Source organism: Kuraishia capsulata, genomic scaffold, assembly GCF_000576695.1.
Source record: "Kuraishia capsulata CBS 1993 genomic scaffold, Kuraishia_capsulata_scaffold_2, whole genome shotgun sequence".
NCBI classification, from domain to species: Eukaryota; Fungi; Ascomycota; class Pichiomycetes; order Pichiales; family Pichiaceae; genus Kuraishia; species Kuraishia capsulata.
This window is the reverse complement of record NW_019172951.1, coordinates 956,030-975,226: the sequence shown is the minus strand read 5'-3', so window position 1 is coordinate 975,226 and position 19,197 is coordinate 956,030. Positions and strand designations below refer to the sequence as shown.

The window sequence follows — 19,197 nt, the reverse complement described above, 5'->3', positions numbered from 1 at the left end:
AGTATTTTAGCAAAGTCGCATGTTGTGGACTTGAACACAGCCGGAATGAAACCGAACTTGCTAGACCTCTTCATTGGCCTCAATGAAGCCCAGCTAACCGCTGTCACAGCTGATCCTAGCCGTCCCATTCAGATCGTTGCAGGTCCCGGAACTGGGAAAACGAGAGTTCTGACCTCTCGGGTTGCATTTTTGATCTTGGAAAAGAAAATCCCCCCTAGCAAGATAATTGTCACGACGTTCACCAAGAAAGCCGCCAATGAAATGGTAGAGCGGTTAACGGCAATGCTTAGTCCGTTTGAAGTTCCGGTCTCAGAGCTGTTTATCGGAACATTCCATAGCATATGCATCCGATTATTAAGACGTTATCATGGAAAATGTGGTTTGAGACCTGATTTTGGCGTTGCTGATGAGACAGATACGAAGAGTGTTATGAAACACACTTGTCCAGACTTGGGTGAGAAGGAAAGGGCCAAAGCCAGAGGGTATATTTCCAAGCTCAAAGCACAAGGAATCACTCCAGATGCTTACCGCGCAATTCCACGTCATTCTGCTGAAATTGCCTCGGTTTACACGATGTACGACTCTTACCTTGAGTCACATGGTCTCCTAGATTTTGACGATATTTTGCTATATGGTCTTCGACTAGCTAGAGATAACGGCAAGTGCCTTGACTTTGTGCGACATGTGCTGGTAGATGAGTTCCAGGACACCAACAAGGTCCAGCTGGATCTTCTGTTTGCGCTTGGTGATAGGTCTACAAAGTTTCAACACAACGTCACTGTAGTTGGTGATCCAGATCAGAGCATATATGGATTTAGGAGTGCGGATCCAGCCAGTTTCCGCAGTATGGCAAAACGGTATGAAAACTTGCATCAGGTGAATTTGAATACCAATTACAGGTCTACAGCCTCGATTTTGAATGTTTCAGAGGCGATTATGGGTCACCAGACTGCGAAAAGAACTTCCAAATCGCTAAGGAGCATTTGCAGTGTCAAAATACCTGTTGTTCATTCAAAGCACCGAACTAATAATGACGAGGCTCGTTGGATATCCGACCAAATCTCTATGCTCAAAGCAATGCCACATCTCTTCGAATACTCAGATGTCGCCATACTCTTGCGATCGCGGTTCTTGTCACGAGTTGTTGAGCAGGAGCTTATGAAGAAGAAAATCCCTTACCATCTTGTGCAAGGCCAGGCCTTTTGGGATTTGAAGGTTGTGAGAAGCATGTTGGACTACTTGAGGGTTGTCTCGAGTGATCTGGATGTTTTGGCATTCTCCAGAACAATAAACTTTCCTGCTCGAAAAGTTGGTGCTGTTTCTTTGGAAAAGTTATTATCACAATTCCAGAGCAGTGTTGGCTTTAACAATGTGGGTGTTAGTGACATGCTCATAGGAGTTATTGAAGGCACTGGCATTAAACTTGGCTCCGGGGTTGTTTCGGGTCTGAAAGAATATCTCTCATTAATTCAACAATGTCGAGAAGACATTTCTGTTGCTGAAAATCCATTGGATGGTGTTTTAGCCGCTTTTGATAGAATTGCTAGGACTACCGATTTGGCTAATTGTGTCAGAGAAGAGAAGTCCAAAAGGTCTAAACGAGAACTGAGAGATGATGAGTTGCCTGAAAATGATCTGGAAGAGCTAAGGAACCAGATTCGTGAATTTGAGCCTGCTGAAGAGATTTTGGAAGATTTAAAAACCGAAACTGAACAGTCTTTCTTGGACAGCTTTTTGGAGTCTATTCATTTCTACTCAGCCGAGAAAGAAGAAGCCCAAACAAAGGTGACAATCTCAACTATTCATGCTGCCAAAGGACTGGAATGGCCTATTGTTTTTGTTCCTGGTTTAACCATGGGCGTGTTCCCAAATTACAATGCCTTCAAGGCAGATGAGGACGAGGAGTTCACGGTACCAAAAGGTGATGAAAATGCGATTGACGAGGAGGTTCGGTGTTTTTATGTTGCTGCAACTCGTAGTCAAAGACTTCTGATGCTTTCTTCGTTTGAAAGGAGGGCTATAGATTCTGAAACGTCTCTGGAGGTTTCTCCTTTGCTGAAAGGCTTGGGGAAGATGGAGCCAAAACTGGACACTCTTGACCTGGGTATACGAAAACTGCTGTATGAAGCAATGACGAAGAAATTTCAGTCGGTTAGTGATGAAGAACGTCAACTGCTTGAGGCTATCGGTGGTGCTGCAATCGTGGGGTCTGGAATCACTACGGCTCTGTATGCTCCAATGAACGCTCCAAGAGAAGTTAGTGGTCTATCCGGGCGTTTCAAGAGAAAATTCGAAGGGCAGGAAGGGCAACGCAATCTCAATAGACTGCCGCATATTAACATGGAGAGGAGGGGCGCGAACTCGGAGGTTTCGATCTCTTCAGCAACGGGTCATTCCAACAGTCCTCTTCAACCCTTGGTCAACTCGCCCAAGTTTGCTCCACCGAGAGGTGTAACGTCTGGGACTGGAAAGAAGCGTTTAGGGATGGGACGTCCCAGAATGATGTAGTTAAAGAATCGAATCAACTTCATTACAACGAATCTTAGTCGTTTGCTCCAACAAGAATGCAGAAGTTTCGACAGTTCCGCTATCAATTGAAATGTAGCGGCTAGAGCTGCAGAATACCAATACCCGTCAACAAATTAGATAAATAAAACTACATAATTGTCGTTTTATTAATTAAATTAATTCATTTCATGCATGTTGTACTATTAATGCCACTTGGACTGTGCTGTTACCTGCATAATCACTTGCATGACAACCTGCATCACTCACAGCATGTAGGTCCATCAACTCTGATCTCCCCTTTTCCTCTTTGATTTCTTTATTTTGTTTCAAAGTCCTCCTCAACTATCCCAGACTTATCACACATATCTCTGAAGACTCCTCCAGTCTGAAACAGCTTCCACGGCTTATCCATCTCAATGATCTCACCCTTGTCCAGCACCATGATCCGATCGTAATTCACAATTGTCTTCAGTCTGTGTGCAACGCAAAGAATGGTACAAGCCGCAAATTCTGTCGCAATTGTTTTCTGAATCTTTGAGTCTGTCTCATAATCCACTGAGGAAGTGGCTTCGTCCAGAATGAGAATTTTCGAATCACGCACAAGTGCCCTAGCCAATGCGATCAGCTGACGTTCTCCCAGCGAGAAGTTGCTGCCGCCGTCTTCAACGTGTTGGTCCAGATGGAATTTGTGCATTTCAAATTTACCTTCATTGTTCTGAGACTTTGCAAGAGCTAATTGTGTTTCCTCGACCACACCACTACGTCTCAGAGCATCCCATAGCTGGTTATCAGTCTTCTGCTTGAAAGGATCCAAATTCTCACGAATCGTTCCTTTAAAAAGTACCGGGTCTTGCGGAATGATCGAAAGCCTTGATCGAAGGGGCCTGAGTCCAATTTTCGAGATGTCTACACCATCAATGAGCATTTTTCCGCCTTCCTCTATCTCCACGAATCGGTAGAGAGCACTCGTGATAGTCGACTTTCCTGCACCGGTCCGGCCACAGATGCCAATTTTCTCCGAGGCCTCAGCTGCAAAGCTGACATTCTTAAGAACAATCGGCAAAGTGGGACGATAACGCATGGAAACGTTCTGGAATTCGATGGCGCCGGATGTAGGCCATGAGTCGGCGACCTCATTTCCAGGCGAAGATTCGTAATCTGCTTCTTGGACCAGATCATACGCATATTCCACCAACCGCTGAACCGAAACCATATAGCCTTCGACCATAGTGATTGACCGGATTACAAACGAAAGGTAGCCAGAAATCTGCAAGGTGTAGGACATAAGCAATCCGACACTGGCTGCGCCGATCGAAAAAGCACCAGTGACACTCAGGATAGCCACCAAAAAGACCACACTTGTGGAAATCACGTTTATGTAGACAGCAATCCAATTCCTAGTGGCCAATTGCAGGAAGGAAGCCTCGTTCATTCTGTCGAGCGACTGGGCGTTGGTCTCCATAAACCGCCGCACGGCAGTCAAGCCGTAAGCCTTGATGGTCTCCATTCCAGTGAGCGACTCGTTGAAATTATTGTAGACAAATGAACGTTTGATGGCCTCCAGATTCTTGACGGGTTTGGAAGATGCCAAGTAAAAATCAGACATTATCACGTAAACCAGTAGTAACGGCGGAATGGCTATGGCAAACCACGGAATGTAGATGATGCACATGATCAGTGTGGCAACAATAAGCGCAAAAGCATAGATCAGAAGTCTCACCTGGTTGGTCAGTTCGTTGTCCGCAACATCTGTGTCTTTGGTGAACCTGTTGATGATCCTTCCCATGGGAGTAGTATCGAAGTATGACATTGGTGCATGCAAGATTTTGATCATAGAACGTACGTTGAGCAATTCAGCAGACCTGTTGGTAATATAGGCCATTAAAGCAAATAAAATTGCCACAAAAATCAAGATCAAACACGTGAAAAGCACGTACAATCCAATGTAAGTACCATTGGAAATCGGAAATTTGGACTCGGTCCAGAATGAAAGCCACACATTGGAAAACATTTGCATGAAAGACGAAAGAACAACTGCTAAGAGAACCAACGGAATTGCAAAAATGCCCAATTTTCCAGCACCAAGCCAAATAAAACGTCTGTAGACCAAAAGCCCCACTCCTTGAGAAAGTTGTTCGGCCTTGATTAGGGTACCTGACTCTTTGAGGTTACTCTGCTGGCGAGAAATGACCTGAATGGTCTTCAATTGTTCTTCTTCACTTTCAGCTGCCTTGTTCGCCTTATCGTGCTGGTTACTGTATTCCATTAGCTTCACGAAATTTGGGCGTGTTGCCTTAAGCTCGTCAATGGACCCTATAGCCACTTCACCATCACCATCCAGAAATACCACGCGATTAGCAGCACCAATCAACGACAGCTGATGAGTAGCCAGGACACGAGTTCTGTCCTTTAATATTCCTAAAATGCATTCGTTCATGATATGCTTGCCCACACGTGCATCTACTGCACTGAGTACATCGTCTAGCAAAAGAATGTCCGGATCAGCATAAACCGCACGGGCCAAATTGAGTCTTGCCTTCTGGCCTCCAGAGAGCGTGATACCTCTCTCACCAACTTCTGTCATGTCTCCTGCCTCAAATAATTTTAGATCATCCTCCAAGGCACATGCATGGATCACAGTGTCATATTTGTCCTGATCAAACGGCTTGCCAAATGTGATATTCTCTCTTACAGTTTGGTTTTGGACCCAAGGAAATCCACAAAGCAGCAATGAACCGTTCACTTCCAACAAGCCAGATTCCTGCTTCATTCTCCGAGCCATAGCGTTCAAGAGTGACGTTTTTCCGCACCCAATCATGCCGGTAATAACCACAAACTCTCCGCGGGCGAGATCTAGGTTCACGTTATGAAGTCCGGTAAACCGGTTATGTCCTATGGATGGGTCTGGCAAGCCAGAGAGCTTCTCAGTCTCGGAAATGCTTGTTTGGGAGTGGTTTGAGTTTGTTGAATGTGTGGACGGTTGGCATGAAGATGACGAGTTTGACGAATGAGGCAGATTTTCCAAAAGCTTATTGGAGGACTCTGAATGTTCAATCATTGTGATCGTTCCCTGCTCTAAGCTCTCAGTTTTCTTCTTCTTGGTGTTATCCTCGTCTTCAAAATGGCCCCATGCAAAACTAGCTTCTTTCATGATGATAGCACTATCTCCCCCGCGGTCCTCAGGATAATCCAGATTTTTATAATCTTCAGCAGGGTCGATCTCGTTGCACAGAAGCAACTTTCTGGTACGTTCTAAACCCACAATCATGTCAGCCGTAGACGACAAAGACATGGGAACAATCAAGACCTGTTGAGCAAGAACATTGAAAAATGTCAATGAAGTAAAAATATCGGCAACACTGCGGAGTCCCTCGACTCCCCACATGGCCAGAAATGCCACCATAGAAGAAAGATATGGAATTGACAGAGTCAAAGCCACTGCAATGGCTCTTCCAGATTGGATCTTCATGAGCTCACTCATTTCGGCATTTCTAATCTTGGTGACTTTGGCAATATACGAGTCCTCCCAAGAATAGTACTTGATCATCTTGATGTTATTGAGTAGCTCCTTGACATAGCTCACTCTCTGGTCTGTGAAAAGAGACGCTCTTCTGCGAAACTGCATGAGGTACTTGGTTTGATAGACAACCAGAAACATAATTAGCAGAAACACCGCAACCCCACTAAGGGAGACAGGTCCAATATACACTATCAGGAATGCCAATGAGATGCAAAATGTAATAGGCAAGGTGATGATGTTTCCCATATAAGTAAGTGCAAACTCAATCCTAGCCAGATCGGTTCCCATGATTGAGGTAATGGTACTGGTTGGGAATTCATGGCGACCAGCCTCGTCCAATTGAAAAGATTTGTCAAAGACAGCTTTGGTAAGCACAGATCTCATTTTTATCCCGACACTTTGACCTCCAGTAAAAAAATGGGCCTGTAGGAGCCCTCTGAAAAAGATGAACAAGGTAGTGCCGATGGCATATCCGACACCAACACCCACTGGTTTAGTCCTGGTCTCGACATAACGGATGAGCTCTCTGGAAAGTAAGGGAGATGTCACACTGAGCAGATCAGAAAGCAATTTCCACCAAATGCACCAGACATATTCCCATTTGAAAGTGTCCCATAACGACAGCATTAAGATCCAGCGAGAGTATTCGCCTGGAGCTGATTTGGCCATACGGGCTGAAAAGTTGCGCTGGAAGATGATATCCATATTGTCCACTTTGGCATTTTCGGGCACCAAATAAAGATCATTTTCAGTAATCAAGCGCTTGTACCCGGTCATCATGAAGGGGAAGGCCCATATAACCAAGGTGCGGTTTATAAGGCCCGCTGCAGCCTCTGGAAGCACGCGCTTTTCCTCCTCCGACGGTATGGGAGGCACGCGCTTGTTTAACAGCCAAGTAATTAACCGCCGTTGAGGTTTTTGTGTCGCCATCATGCCTGTCTCTCTTACTCTAGAAAAGAGGAAGTATTAAACCGCAACTTGGGCTCCGCCTTTTTTCAATGCTAGCTCGCTGTCGGTCCTCGGGAAGATCTGGGAAGCCGGGGTCGTTGGCAGGTGCGTAACTCCGACGAGCTCGGATTTTTCTGCGATTGCAAACACCGAGGAAATGAACAAAAGAGTGGGCGGGAATAGATAAAGCGTGGGTTGTCGGGTGTTTCCCACTCTAAAATTCAGTTTGGCGCAAAGAAAAACGGCTTGTGTCTGACATGCAGGCCAAGTCTTGCTTAACCGGGGATGATAACGTCTGATTCAGATTAGGATTTGAGGATCACCAAACAGGGATCTAAACTAGAATTTATCAAGATTGAAGTTTATATCCGAATAACGAACCGCATGGACAAGGCCTTAACTCTCTTGCTTTAAATTTTTGTACTTTATTGCCTGCCGTTTCCGGGTGACAAGTATCGGACATAAGCTTACTGCCATCCGACTGAGTGGCTCTGTGAGCATTGAGCCGCTCAATGTGAGCGGCTATTTTGCTTGGTTGTACACGACCTGCTTTGCAGTTTAACAGCCCGGCAATAAGCGCTAAAAAAGGGGCGTCTACGATCCAGGACGTTCTTAAGTCCGAAGAGTACGCAATTGTAAAACATCCGAAACTGTAGCATATTATATTGAAACTTTCACGGAGTTTAGTTTTGTCCGACTTCTGGTTTGATGCATAGCGCCGCGCAATGTTGACGACACGTGAAGGTGCGGCTGAAACAATAAAGGGTCTTGGGACCAAAAGGTGTACTGCCTTGGGCCATTCCTTTGTGCTGGTCACATAGAAGGTCTCCTCTATCTGACGGGCAGGCCAAAATTTTAGATTGAGAGTTTACCAAACCCAATATCCAGCCTCATCGAAGCGTAAGCGTCCTGCAGCCGCTTGCCAGGGCTGTTTATGGTTTGCCACTCGACCTGCACGGCTGAAGCCCCTTCATGGCACCTTGGCTCACCGAGTTGAACAATTTTGCGAAAGAAACCTTTACTGTCGTCGGGGTTCATCGCCGTTCCTGAGTCTGGAAATTAATTGTATGTAAATCTTCCGCATTGAATAGTCTACTAGAAAGTCTCGGGATTCTGGCGATTGACTTGGTGATGCATATATCCCCGGGCAGGGGCGTCTCCTGTCCTGCATATACCCGCATTTCATTCTTCGATGCAATATTATCTGCCGTTGCCACCCAAGGCACGTCTATCAGCCGTATATAATTCACTGTTGTTACCGTATCAATGGTGGGTGTCCGTTTTCCACTATGCATTTTTGCTTGCTGATCTACACAAATTCTTACTGATCGAAACTATACCTCTGTGAGCAGACAGTGGACCAGCAGTAGAAGATCATTTCAATCTATTTTTGCTGTGATCTGGCTACGAAACCGTCTGTTTTCGAGATTTTGTCTCGAATTTGTTATCTCCTGTAGGCCAATCTCCTCGTGCAACCATGTCTGAACCTATACGCCAAAAAAGAATGCTCAGTTGGGCATTTTCCAAAAAGATTCCACCATTTACTCAACAAGAAGACCGTCATGAATATCCTTTCAACCGTGCGAATATCTTTTCGAAACTGTTTTTTACTTGGCTGGACCCACTACTCACTAAAGGCTACCGGAGAACCCTTGAGCCCGAAGATCTGTGGTATTTAACCGAAGATCTCAAGGTCGAATATTACTATTCCATTTTCATTGCCAAGTTTGAGCCTGATCTGGCTCTTCGACGCCAGAAGCACCTTGAAGCAAAACGTATTGCCCGTGGTGAATCGTTTGAAACGTCCACGATCAGGAAGGAGGAAGACCTTGCAGATTTCGTATATCCATGGCCAAGATTTGCCCTGCTCTTGTACAAAACATTTTTCCGCCAGTATACGGTTGCTTTCATCTTCAAGACAATTGCTGATCTTGCTGTCACAACGACTCCTCTGCTGCAAAAGTCTCTAATCAGCTTCGTGGAGAAACGTGCCAATGGTTTGGAACCCCATGTGGGAAAGGGATTGGGCTTTGCCTTCGGTTGTGCCCTTTTTGTGTTGCTTCAAGGAGTCATGCAAAGCATTTACTTCTATCTCGCAATGTTGACTGGCTCTCAAGTAAAGGCTATTCTTACCAAGTTGATGTTGGAGAAATCCTTCAGGCAGACCGGCAAGTCCCGCCACGATTTCCCTACCGGAAAAGTTTTTACTATCATGGGGACGGATCTGTCCAGAATTGACTTTGCCGTGGCGTATCTTCCTTTTATTTTCGGTTTCCCGCTCCCGATGATTGTGATCATCGTGTTGTTGATCGTCAACATTGGACCTACGGCGTTGGTAGGAATCGCGTCCTTCTTTGTGTTTGGGGGTTTACTGGGTGGTATTGTCAAGCAGCTGATGTCATTTAGAGTTACTGCCAACAAGTTCACGGATGCAAGAGTGAATTTGATAAAAGAGTTGCTCAAGAACTTCAAGATGATCAAGTACTACGCGTGGGAATCGTCCTTTTTGGAGAACATTACGGCCGTCCGTATTTCGGAAATGCACAATGTACTGATGATTCAGACGATCATGTGCATTATGGTGGCTTGCGCGACCACTTTGCCTACACTTTGCTCATTGGTATCGTTCCTCGTGCTTTATAGGATCAACTCGTCACGCAGTGTTGCTGATATCTTCTCGTCGCTGTCCCTGTTCGAGGAATTTGCGACACAATTGATTATGATTCCAGTGGCTCTTAGTTCTGCAACGGATGCCCTGGTGGCTGTCAAGCGTGTCTTGGAATACGTTTGTTCAGGTGATATTGACGAGCAAGACTTGGATTCTGAACTCTTGTTGATCAAAAAAACATTGGAGAGTTCTGGCTCTGTTTTACGTGCAGTTGATGCCTGTTTCGAGTGGGAAACGTTCGAAGCAGAAGAAGAGGAGGCCGACCTAAAGGATGGGCAGGTTCCCAATGTTGAAGCCAAGCCAGATCCAGAGCTGAAAGGCCCTGAAAAAACGAGTTTTCCAGGACTGAACAACATCAACCTGGAACTTCGCAAGGGCGAATTTGTGGTAGTGACGGGTCTCATTGGCTCGGGTAAATCCTCTTTATTGTATGCTCTTTCTGGCTTCATGCACCGTACCCAGGGCCATGTGGCATCCATTGGCGATCTCTTGCTGTGTGGTAACCCGTGGGTCCAAAATGCCACCGTTAAAGAGAACATCATCTTTGGAAAGCAGTTTTACCAGCAGAAATATGACAACGTGATCAGCGCATGCTCTTTGGAAGCTGATCTGGAGACTTTATCTGCTGGAGATATGACCGAGGTTGGTGAGAGAGGTATTACGCTATCCGGAGGCCAGAAGGCACGAATTAATTTGGCCCGTGCGGTTTATGCTGAACCGGACATTCTTTTGCTAGACGATGTACTCAGTGCAGTAGATGCACGTGTAGGTAAGCATATCATGCAGGCGTGCATTTTGGGACTACTGAAGAACAAAACTCGTGTCCTGGCTACTCATCAACTATCATTGATCTCTGCTGCTGACCGTGTGATATTCATGAATGGAGATGGCTCAATAGACGTTGGAACAACTGGGGATTTGCTTGCCCGTAACGAAGGTTTCTCCAAGTTGATGCAATTGAGGGCAAGTGAGAAACACGAATACAAAGCTGGTGAAGAAGAAATAATCAACCACGACCCTGGGATATTGAAAGATGACAAAGAGCTCATCCGGATCGAAACTGTCCCCAAATCTATCAGTGAAGCTGATCCAGATTCGGATTATCCCGAAGAATTCGATGGCACATTGATGCAGATTGAAGACCGAGCTGTCAATGCCATTGAGTTTGGGATCTACAAAAAGTATATCAAAATGGGAGCAGGTTCATTTGGCGCGGCCTTTGCGCCTTTGCTACTGATTACAGGGGCTTGTACTGTGTTTTGCCAGCTTTTCACTAACACTTGGTTGACTTTTTGGACGGAGAAGAAATTTGACCGTAGCAACGGCTTCTTTATTGGTATTTACGTGATGTTTGCCATAGCTGCGATGATTTTCGGTTTCCTAGAGTTTTTTGTGCTGCTGTACCTCACCAACACGGCGGCCATACGCTTGAATATTGAGGCTATACGTCGCCTGATGCGCATACCCATGTCGTTCATGGACACCACTCCCATGGGAAGAGTCCTAAACAGGTTCACCAAAGATACGGAAGTGGTAGATAAAGAGCTTCCAGAGCTAATCGTACTTTTTGGAAATATGGTGGGGACCTTGATAGGAGTTGTGGTTCTTTGCATCATCTATTTGCCATGGTTTGCAATTGCAGTACCATTTCTAGGATTTTTTTACGCTGCCTTCGCTTCTTACTACCAGGCTTCTGCTCGTGAAATCAAGCGGATTGAATCATTGCAGAGATCGTTCGTGTATTCCAATTTCAATGAGGCATTGCAGGGCATGGAGGTAATCAAGGCATATCAGGCTGAGAAACGGTTTGTCTCTCTCAATGACTCCTTGATCGATACAATGAATGAGGCTTATTATGTGAGTTTCGCGGCTATGCGCTGGCTAGCTATTAGAGTTGCCGTCTTGGCATCCACTATAGTTCTTATCATTGCTCTTCTCTGTGTCTTTAGAGTTTTCCACATCTCGGCTGCCTCGGTGGGTCTATTGCTCACTAACGTCCTCATGCTCGCTGGTTTGTTGGGCATGTTGTTGAACCAAGCCATGCAGATTGAGGTTCAGATGAACTCAGTAGAGAGGTTGGATTACTACGGCTTCAGAGTGGATCAAGAAGCTCCTTTCAAGATTTCTGAGAAAACCCCACCACCCGAATGGCCTCAAGAAGGCAAGATTGAATTCGAAAATGTGTCCTTGCGTTACCGGCCAGAATTACCAACTGTGTTGAAAAACCTGACCATGGAAGTGAGAGGCTCAGAAAAGATTGGAATCTGTGGCCGTACTGGTGCCGGAAAGTCCTCGATTACGACTGCACTGTACCGACTTTCAGAGATTGACTCCGGGGGACGCATAGTGATCGATGGTATCGACATTTCTACTATCGGGTTGCACGATTTGAGGACAAAATTGGCCATCATCCCCCAGGACCCTGTCTTGTTCCAGGGTACTATCCGAAGCAATCTCGATCCTTTCCATGAGCACAAAGATGAGCTCTTGTGGGACGCGCTGCGCAGAAGTGGCCTAATTGAAGGTTCCATTTTGAAGCAGGTAAAATTGCAGGCCATGGACGACGACAATCTGCATAAGTTTCATCTGGGACAGAACGTCGAGGACGATGGAGCAAATTTCTCACTTGGAGAACGCCAATTGATTGCTCTGGCGCGTGCTTTGATTCGTGGCTCCAAAATCCTTATCCTGGATGAGGCCACTTCCTCAGTGGATTACGATACTGACGCTAAAATCCAAGCCACTATCTCCAGTGAGTTTGCCTCGTGCACCATATTATGCGTGGCTCACAGATTGAAGACGATTGTTAACTACGACCGGATATTGGTGCTTGATGATGGGAAGATCAGCGAGTTCGATAAGCCATGGGATTTGTTTCAGGACGAGAGTACAATCTTCAGACAGATGTGTGACAAGTCTGGTGTTGTAGCCAATGACTTTGAACGGAAATGATTAATTTCAAACGATTACAAGGGCTTTCAAGAGGTTTTAAAACCACAGAAATGTCATTCTACTTGTGCTGAAAACAGCTGAGTTCGTTAAATGACTGATTGAACCTCTGAGACTTTTCCAAAACATTGTTGTTTAACCTTTTCTCTCGTAATTTTTTAAGAACTGTCAAAAAGCTGATAAATACTGTGGCGCTACTGATATTCAAATCTTCAATGCTATGTTTCCGTTTCATCACTATTCTATATACAATCTTTCATTCAATCATACATGCCTGCTGCAGGCTAATACATGTCTGACTCTAATATCATATTTCCCTCAATGACATCAAGTCCAACGATTCTGGTGTTTTCTATCGTATCACCAACACTGAGACTCGCAAGTGGTTTCTTTTTATGCAACGTGTCGACGCCGAGGCACTCACGCATGACGGCACGGACTCCGTATTGCTTTAGCATCACCGGAATGACTCCCTCTTTTGACGCCATTCCGGTAACCATCACCGCTAACGTACGTGAAGGGTCTTGGTACTCGTGCTCCAGGTACTTGAACATAAAGAATGCCGATGATCTTCTGTCCAATTTGGATGCGATGCTCTCCTGTGAAACGAGGTGTACCGCTGCAAATGACAAGTTTTCTTCTGTAAGTGGCAATTCCGTGCGCATCAGATGGGCCTGTATCTGCCAATGGTTTAGCATGTCGCAGAACCGCCGCAGCGGAGAGGTGCAATTGGCATAAACAGGAATTCCAAGTCCCGCATGTGGCGATGGAAGCACAGAAAATGCAGATTTACCCACAAAATTTGACAGGTGCATCAGGTTCGCAAACGTAGGTGCTGTAGCTCCTGTGCGGATAGCATCAATCTCATTCGTAACCGCATCAGACTGTGGAATAGCAGGAACCGACCTGTAAACCGCAGGGATGCTGTTGGACGCCATGTAATGGCCACAGATACGACCGGACGCAATCATGATCTCCGAAACAAGGGTCTGAGATGGAGTGGTGATATTATTGGGCTTCACTTTGATCTCGATATTATCTTCAACTTCCTCAACACGTTCTAAGTTTATACGATTGAACCACGTGTTGCTTAGTGCTCCTTGTTGCATTCTCTTTCTCTGCAAGGTCGTCGACACGCGATGCAGTGATTCCAGGTCTTCGCGCACATGCTCCAGCGAGACACCTTGCTCCTGCAGTTTTTGTGTAATTGCGTCTGAGAAGTCTCCGCTGAGAATCTCGTCAACCTCATCATATGTGATCTTTACAAACAAGGAGGCAGTTCCAACGTTGACATGAGCCTGTTCGAAGTCTGCATCGCCAGTAATAGAATCGTAGTCAAAGGCAAACCGCATCACACGAGTATCTTTTTGATGACCAAGTTGAGATGCATCGACGAGTGCTTTAGGTAACAACCCAACAGACGATCCGTCTCTGAAATACAAAGTTGATGCACGTTCAAATGCAATCTGTGAGATGGGTGAGTCGGGTGACAGATATGATGCAGGGTCTGCGACAAATGCCGAAACCGTCCATTTTCCGTCTTGTTTTCGGATTGATATACCGTCATCGATCTCGTGCGCGTCTGCAGCGTCGATGCAATACACTACCTCTTCGCGGAACGATTTGCGAATAGACTTTGCGCGATCTGTAGTGGTATGCAGGCCAAGAATCTCACTGGTAATTGAGTCATAATACTCCTGCTCCATTTCAGCTTTAAGGGAAGTGCAAGGATTCATCAGCCACCAATTCACTGGGCTATCAGTATTTGAAATCTCTCCCAGTCTCAGCAAGATGTCATAGACCAGAGCACGCGAGATATCCATTTCGCCGAACTTGGGTAGCGATCTTATCACTTTGACCACAAAAGACTCCATTTTTTCATCCGCAATACTGCCACCACAATACAGCTTCATCATGTGGATTACCTCGTGAAAATCATCGGGCACATCAAACTCGGAAACGTCCTCGTTGCAAAGAAGCTTACCCATGTATGTTGTCACTAACGTGAAGAGATATGGGTCGTCTTTCATGTCTGTGACCAATGCATCTAGCCTCACTATGGTTTCCAGCGGTATGAGAGCTACAGACACCGGACTCAGAGCGTCTGTGTCGCTGTAGAATAGTTGCGAGTTCTTCCGCAAAGCGAGCACGAGACTGTAAAATATATCTGCATATATCTTTCGGTGTATCTCAAGTTCTCCGAGTTGCCGGCCATAAGCCATCTCATTGAAATGAGACTCTAGATGCATGGCCTCACCAGCAGACTTGGAGAGCCCTTTGAACCCATGTATAACTACCTCTGCGTCGGCATCCACAACTTGGCGAGACAGGCGTGACAAGTCGGTGGCATTAATCGCATCCACAATCTGAAAAATAGAAACCTTCGTGACGGATTCCGAGTTTTGCATTGCGGTATGTATTAGCTCCAGCTTCATGTTCATTGCGGGTAGTAACGACCACGATTCCGTCAGAAGTTTGGACAATTCATAAGAAACAATTCCAGCCAACAGTGAAGGCACTATGTAAGTTTCCAATGAGTCGTCGCCCTGGATAATCGCCTTTGAGATGGCACTCTCGACAACCCCACCTGTTCCTCTGGCGTCCTCTTCCTTAAACCGTGGAGATCCGGTCAATAGAACGGAATCGTCGCGTAGGAAATAACGCTCGTTGAACACACAATTCTCAAACCATTTTTTTGGAAAAAAGCGCGGAATACGTGAAGAAAGTGACGACGATCTCATGAACTTCAGTTCTCCAGTATGGGTTAATAAGGAATAGCGAGGATCCTCTAGCGATATGGGCAATTCAACCACCACGGCAAGTTCGCTACTCTCAAATGAGCACGATAAATCCACAACATCACCCACGTCTAGTGGTGAGTGTAGGAACTCGGTGGCAGTGAAAGAACGATTTATCTTGCCAAACTTATTGGAAAGCAGGTTCTTGATCTTCACTCTGTTGGCGATGGTGTCCTCACAAAATTTAGGCGATTCCGGGCTCAGTCCCAAAGATTTTGCAAGCCATGACTCGTTCGGTTTCACAAATCGCAGTTGATTGCGGTATTCGAGTCCGTTCTTGATCTCGTCAAGGGTCGCTGTAGTTGCATGTTTAACCAGCTCGTCTGGGGTCAACACGGTTTTCTGTTTCGGAGGCCCCCGGCGCACTCTCAGCGTCACTGCTGTAGTGTGAAATAGTCGCACTGGACTCCGCCGAAATATGTACATTTTTGGTCAAAGGGAATGGTGAAAGCGCAACGATGTTGGGTTCGCAAAGCCGCTCAAGCTATCATGGAGATGGAGTTTTGAAAAACTGAAAAATTCTGACGTGTGATTACCATTTACAAAAAAGAATATTACATTATATAAGCCATGGACCATTTCCTAAGGTTGTGCATGAAACATATTTTGCTTATATAATGGTTGACTAACCACATCTTCACGACCAATAAAAATCCAAACGTTGTCTTTCGCATAAGCATCACCACCATCACCACCCCAACCCAACAAATCATGCTGAGAAGAGGAGTTTACAGTGTCAGGCAAATACGTCACCAGAGCTCGAAAGTAACGGCCACTCTCAAGGACGTTGGCGTGGCCGATCCCCAAGACCTCACGCAGCAGGCACCTAACAGAATTGCCCCATGGTCCAAGTCGCAAAGGCCCAGATCTGAGGCAATGACAGGTCCCAGATTTGAAGGCAAGGATCTTGAGAAGCAGCCCAGACCATATGCTGCCATTGATTTGATCGCCAAGCAGCCAATCAGGTATATTGAGCACGGTAACGTTGCCGTTTGCGATGGAAACACAGGAATTCAGGGCCACCCTAAAGTATTTATTAACCTGGACCAGAAGCGCGCCAACTCTTGTGGATACTGTGGCTTGAGATTTGCGCAGGCAAAGTTCAAGGCTGACTTGGAAGCGCAATAAACGGACGGAGGACTGGTTCTGGGATTTTCATGTACCCCAGTGACGCAGAGAAGCGGATTCGGTTGAGTATTGCATGTATTAAAAGAAGCTACAGATTATTGCGTTCACAGTAATAGATAAGGACTTTAAAGACGAAGGTAGGTTAGACGGAAGTGCGTGAGAAGGGGGGGTGGGCCTTAAAGCACACCAATGCTTCAAAAACGACCTCCACTGCGCTTAATTCGCTCGAGATTCTCACAAAGAAGACTTCAACCCTTCCACTTCATACAGATAATATTGCACAACTAAACCTCCCTCGCTGTTGCGCAAAAACCGGCCCTTCCCGCTCAGTTTCTGGTCCTTAACCCACTCTTCTTCAGCTCCAGAATCAATTTTGAAGTCGTCTGGTGAACATGTGACATATCCATCATCGAAGTCCATGTATGACTTTTTGTTCTGCAGGATTTCAGCAACTGTACCCACCATGTGGACTACCCCAGTATAGTGGATAAAGAGACCTTTGCCCTTAGCAGTGGTACCATAGAGGTGGCAATCCAGGATTCCTGTTGAGCTACCAGGACTCAGACGGATGTCATCAAATCCGAAATTGATCTTGGCTTCAAATGGGTGATTCTTGCCGACTCCGGTGATGTAGCCGGACTTGACGCGAACGCAACTCATAGATCCGGTAGACTCAGAGTAGATTGGTAAGCCATCCTCGGCTTCAAGGTGGACAAACAACGCGGGTTTGAGTAAGGGTGTGTTAGCTTTGGGTAGAGACATGTTTTATCTGAAATCAGGAGAAAGTTGGGTTAGCGGTGAGGAATGAGGAGACACCTTTAAAAACTGGGGAGGAGACCATAGAAATAGTCTACTGATAAGTAGTGTGCAGTCTATTATTGTGGTCTTTTTTCCCCTTTCGTTCTTGTTTTGGGTTCAGCACACGACTTTTGAGGGGATCTAAGTTCTGAGGCAAAGTCGGCTGATAGTGTGAGGGCAACGCTTAGCCTCTGCCAATTCAACTGCAGAACACACAATGCCTCCGCAGAAGAAGCAAATACCCGATGAGTACGTCAAATTCTACGAACATGAACACAACTTGGGAAAACAGCAGAGACTGCAGCTGGCAGATGTGTTTTACCGAATCACGGTGTCACAGTCTTTGATTGGTATCGCTGGATTAGCACTGGGAGGCTCGATACCATTGATATTGCTCCGCATAAACGGCAGAAAGGCAACAAAGATGACCGCACTTCATCAAACACTTGGTGGAATGGTTGGTGGGTTTGTGTTGCCTCAATTCTGCGGTCCCATGCTATTTAGAAGACAATTGGCGAGGCTGGAAGCTCAGGATGTGGAAGTCCGCAAGACTTTTGAACTCACTCCATATCCCACAATGATGGCGTTCATGTGGAGGAACTACTTTGCGAACGATCGGAAGCTACCTGACCCGAACGATGTACAAAAGGCTTTGAATACGGCCAGGACAGAGAATAGATCTGGCGTTTTCGTGGATTCCGAGGCTATATCACCGGCGTGGGATAAGGTGAGGAAGTCCCAAGGACGCGCCCATGCCACAGAGCAAGAGGATCGGAATGAAGACGATATTTTTGGATTTGACGAGCCTGAGCAGGAGGGCATCAAGGATGTGGATACGGACGAATCGTCGTGGGAGAGGATACGGAAACAGCAGAGTGTATCATATCGTCCTCCCAAGGATTAAATACCAAATAGAACGCAAAGCTTTGGAATTGAGATTGAATTTCAAGGACTCGGAATGAACTCCATATGGTCTACATCATAATATTTTAGGCTCCGAACCCTACTGTTTTGCCCAAACTCCGTATTAGTGATACTAACGCAATGACGGGTTCTAGAGCCTCTCGGACCAGTCCGCATTTTAGGTCAAATCACAGATCCCTTCCATACATGTCAACTCTGAAGAGCCGTTGGTTGACGGCATCTGACCGGATATTCGAAGAAAAAGAAATGTTCAGTTTATCCGAAGACGTTGGATTCTCGCCTTAAAAGGTAGTGCTCTGCTAATTATTCGCCTGTTTGCGACTCGCCTATGCCGGGACCGGAAAAACACAATAGAAACCGGTGGAACTCACCATAGAAAATCTGCCTTGAAGACTTTGCGTGCCGCACGCTTCAAAAGTCTTCTAAAAGGACCTGTACCTGCTGTTATGTTCCCAGGTTTTTGTGGTTTGGGCCGGCTCTGTCGTGGGGATCTCTGGTTTTCGACTTCGGCCTAATTTTATGTAAAGTATCGCTAATAGTAAAATTGTAGAAACTTGATTGCTTTGAGGTTTCACATCTGGTTGTTGCAATTGCCCTTTGACATTATTCTCCCGGGAGTTGAGCACCCCCTGCTCTCCATCCGTAGAGCTGGTCTTCAACACTGCCTCCATCCCTTCGAAATAAGAATCGGCATAGACCGAGCCCCTAAGCCAATCGCATAGATGCTTATCCTGCCAATGCAATATGATGCAACTTTATTAATCAAAAGGCCTGTTTCTCCCTTTTTTGCTTTCTTTTTGACCGTTGATTCAGTTTCCGCCTTAACCGTTTAGGCCCTGCATGTACCCAGACACCTTTCCGGATCTCCTGGGATTAGTATTTAAAGCAATGAAGATCCACTCCTTTTACTAAAATTAAGTTGCTAATTATCACACATTAAGTCTAATATTAGTCTT

The 19,197-nt window shown here is 45.9% G+C and overlaps 7 protein-coding genes across 7 annotated transcripts; 4 read left to right on the top strand and 3 right to left on the bottom strand.

The window, feature by feature from the left end:
* Positions 1 to 45: 45 nt before the first annotated feature.
* Positions 46 to 2,508, top strand: KUCA_T00001800001 (uncharacterized protein; the record flags this gene model as incomplete). The annotated part of the gene is made up of 1 exon (XM_022604017.1): positions 46 to 2,508. One exon carries the CDS (start codon positions 46 to 48, stop codon positions 2,506 to 2,508), a length of 2,463 nt encoding a protein of 820 aa, XP_022457841.1.
* A 316-nt stretch (positions 2,509 to 2,824) lies between these two features.
* On the bottom strand, positions 2,825 to 6,961 carry KUCA_T00001799001 (uncharacterized protein; the record flags this gene model as incomplete). Its single annotated transcript, XM_022604016.1, has 1 exon — positions 2,825 to 6,961. The coding sequence occupies one exon, from the start codon at positions 6,959 to 6,961 to the stop codon at positions 2,825 to 2,827; it is 4,137 nt and encodes a 1,378-aa protein (XP_022457840.1).
* Positions 6,962 to 8,453: 1,492 nt separating this feature from the next.
* Positions 8,454 to 12,596, top strand: KUCA_T00001798001 (uncharacterized protein; the record flags this gene model as incomplete). Its single annotated transcript, XM_022604015.1, has 1 exon — positions 8,454 to 12,596. The coding sequence occupies one exon, from the start codon at positions 8,454 to 8,456 to the stop codon at positions 12,594 to 12,596; it is 4,143 nt and encodes a 1,380-aa protein (XP_022457839.1).
* Positions 12,597 to 12,877: 281 nt separating this feature from the next.
* KUCA_T00001797001 (uncharacterized protein) lies at positions 12,878 to 15,817 on the bottom strand (the record flags this gene model as incomplete). Its single annotated transcript, XM_022604014.1, has 1 exon — positions 12,878 to 15,817. One exon carries the CDS (start codon positions 15,815 to 15,817, stop codon positions 12,878 to 12,880), a length of 2,940 nt encoding a protein of 979 aa, XP_022457838.1.
* A 285-nt stretch (positions 15,818 to 16,102) lies between these two features.
* KUCA_T00001796001 (uncharacterized protein) lies at positions 16,103 to 16,519 on the top strand (the record flags this gene model as incomplete). The annotated part of the gene is made up of 1 exon (XM_022604013.1): positions 16,103 to 16,519. One exon carries the CDS (start codon positions 16,103 to 16,105, stop codon positions 16,517 to 16,519), a length of 417 nt encoding a protein of 138 aa, XP_022457837.1.
* Positions 16,520 to 16,753: 234 nt separating this feature from the next.
* On the bottom strand, positions 16,754 to 17,281 carry KUCA_T00001795001 (uncharacterized protein; the record flags this gene model as incomplete). The annotated part of the gene is made up of 1 exon (XM_022604012.1): positions 16,754 to 17,281. One exon carries the CDS (start codon positions 17,279 to 17,281, stop codon positions 16,754 to 16,756), a length of 528 nt encoding a protein of 175 aa, XP_022457836.1.
* Positions 17,282 to 17,534: 253 nt separating this feature from the next.
* On the top strand, positions 17,535 to 18,221 carry KUCA_T00001794001 (uncharacterized protein; the record flags this gene model as incomplete). The annotated part of the gene is made up of 1 exon (XM_022604011.1): positions 17,535 to 18,221. One exon carries the CDS (start codon positions 17,535 to 17,537, stop codon positions 18,219 to 18,221), a length of 687 nt encoding a protein of 228 aa, XP_022457835.1.
* Between the last annotated feature and the right edge of the window lie 976 nt (positions 18,222 to 19,197).